General features: G+C 50.8%; 1 protein-coding gene across 1 annotated transcript in view; it reads left to right on the plus strand.

The window, feature by feature from the left end:
- The window catches only part of LOC108802834 (wee1-like protein kinase 1-A), a 16075-nt gene that overhangs the window by 12539 nt on the left and 1673 nt on the right, over positions 1–1863 (plus strand). Inside the window, exon 13 of the mRNA XM_018574687.1 lies at positions 505–650. Coding sequence (XP_018430189.1) covers positions 505–650 — 146 coding nt within the window. The remainder of the gene's footprint in view (positions 1–504; positions 651–1863) is intronic.

The following is a 1863-nucleotide window of genomic DNA, read 5'->3' on the forward strand; positions in this document are numbered from 1 at the left end:
CATAGTTCTCCTTTTAGGTGCGGCCCCTGACGCTGCAGAAGGGATCTACATAACATGTGACTGTAATGCTACTGAATGCTGGAAGAATGCAGACATGAGTCTATGGTCGGTGACTATGGGCTTGCTGTAAGAGATGACCAGCAACTCCTATAGCATGTTAGCAGTTGTTGGTGGTGCGGGGAGGGGAACGACGGTTGGTTCAGGACACTGGGAGCACGTTACTTGAGACTCTTAGAGATCACTGCTATTACAGGGCGGTAGGAAAACAGATTACTGTATGCAGTTGTCATGTCTGCGTTGTCCTTTGTTCCATGTGAAGCACTTGGTGTGCGCAGACATTCGGGTAAGCTGTGGTGAGTGCCGGAGGAACAGATGTGGAAGTTTTTGGCCCAAAATATGAGAAACACCACCAGGAAATATTAATATGAAACGCGCCGAGCTTAATAACTTGTATGATAAATGATTCGTTACCCCGGAAACCAACGCTCTCTTTTTGTCCTTCAGCTTATGATTTCCCCCGATCCGGGGAGGAGGCCGTCCTCGGTGGCCCTCGTCAGACACCCGGTGCTCCTCTCTGCATCCCGGAAGAGCGCGGAGCAGCTCCGGATAGAACTCAACGCCGAGAGGTTTAAAAATGCTCTTCTGCAAAAGTGAGTCCTTATCCAGCAAAACGCCGAATACAAAATCATGTTCTCTGTACATATCGAGGGGGCGGGCTGGCGGCCGGGGGGGATGATTGGCCGGCTGCAGTGTAGAATAAACTGGGTGAAGTCACAGAGATGCCGTCAGATCAGCTGCTGTGTGCTACCAGAATATCCTACATTCTGTAGCTACCTAGGTGTGTGGGAGCGGGATCATACCGTGCTGAAAACATGCAGACCCGCGTGCGTGTTTTTATAGTGTGTGCGTGAAACAGTTGTGGTCAACTTTCTTGATATAAGGGTCCTTGAAGGACCCCTGGCTGGGGCTCGATCTTAGGACCCTTCCATTGTCTTCCCTCCACTTTCCTGTCACAGCAGTTGTGCGGCGTGTCTACATATAACGCTGCCGTCCGCCAGACCCGGTAATACACAGACCTACTCAGACACGCCCACTCTCTACTCTTCCAGTACAGGTCTATGGAAGGGGTGTGTCTGTTACTCAGCTCTCCCAGCACAGAGCTCCGCAGAGAGAGGGCAGGAAGCAACCATTTACTAAGCGGAAGAGGGGGAGTTAAAAAGGCTTTTCCAAACAACTCTGTCACAAATCACGACGTGCGATACATGACAATCAAAAACACCTTGAATTGGGCTTTGGAGTTGGATTTGTGTTTTGTTAGAACGCGCCGTCCGTTCACCACCCGCCACTGTCATTTCTTCCGCTCTCTGAAAGTAATAAGGCGGAACTCCGGGCACAGAACCTTTCATTTAAATATATTCTTTAATAACCAAGGGCTATAAATCCACTTTTGGTGTGTGCCCAAATGCCTTTCCAGACCCAGATAAATATAGACGTGACTGCATCAGTCTAAGCAGAGCACTGGGAGGGGCCTAATTGCCTCCACCTACTGCAGGCTTCCTGCAGACAACTACATAGGGGGCAGAGACCAGTCACCCTGCACAAAGAGCAGCAGTGAGCGGTTTTTTATTACAGGAGGGGGCGGAGACAAGACCAGTCACCCTGCACAAGGAAAGAGAGCAGCAGTGAGCGGTCTTTATTACAGGAGGGGGCGGAGACAAGACCAGTCACCCTGCACAAGGAAAGAGAGCAGCAGTGAGCGGTCTTTATTACAGGAGGGGGCGGAGACAAGACCAGTCACCCTGCACAAGGAAAGAGAGCAGCAGTGAGCGGTCTTTATTACAGGAGGGGGCGGAGACAAGACCA

This window comes from Nanorana parkeri, unplaced genomic scaffold (genome assembly GCF_000935625.1).
Source record: "Nanorana parkeri isolate BGI_ZX_2015 unplaced genomic scaffold, ASM93562v1 scaffold3163, whole genome shotgun sequence".
Lineage (NCBI taxonomy): Eukaryota > Metazoa > Chordata > Amphibia > Anura > Dicroglossidae > Nanorana > Nanorana parkeri.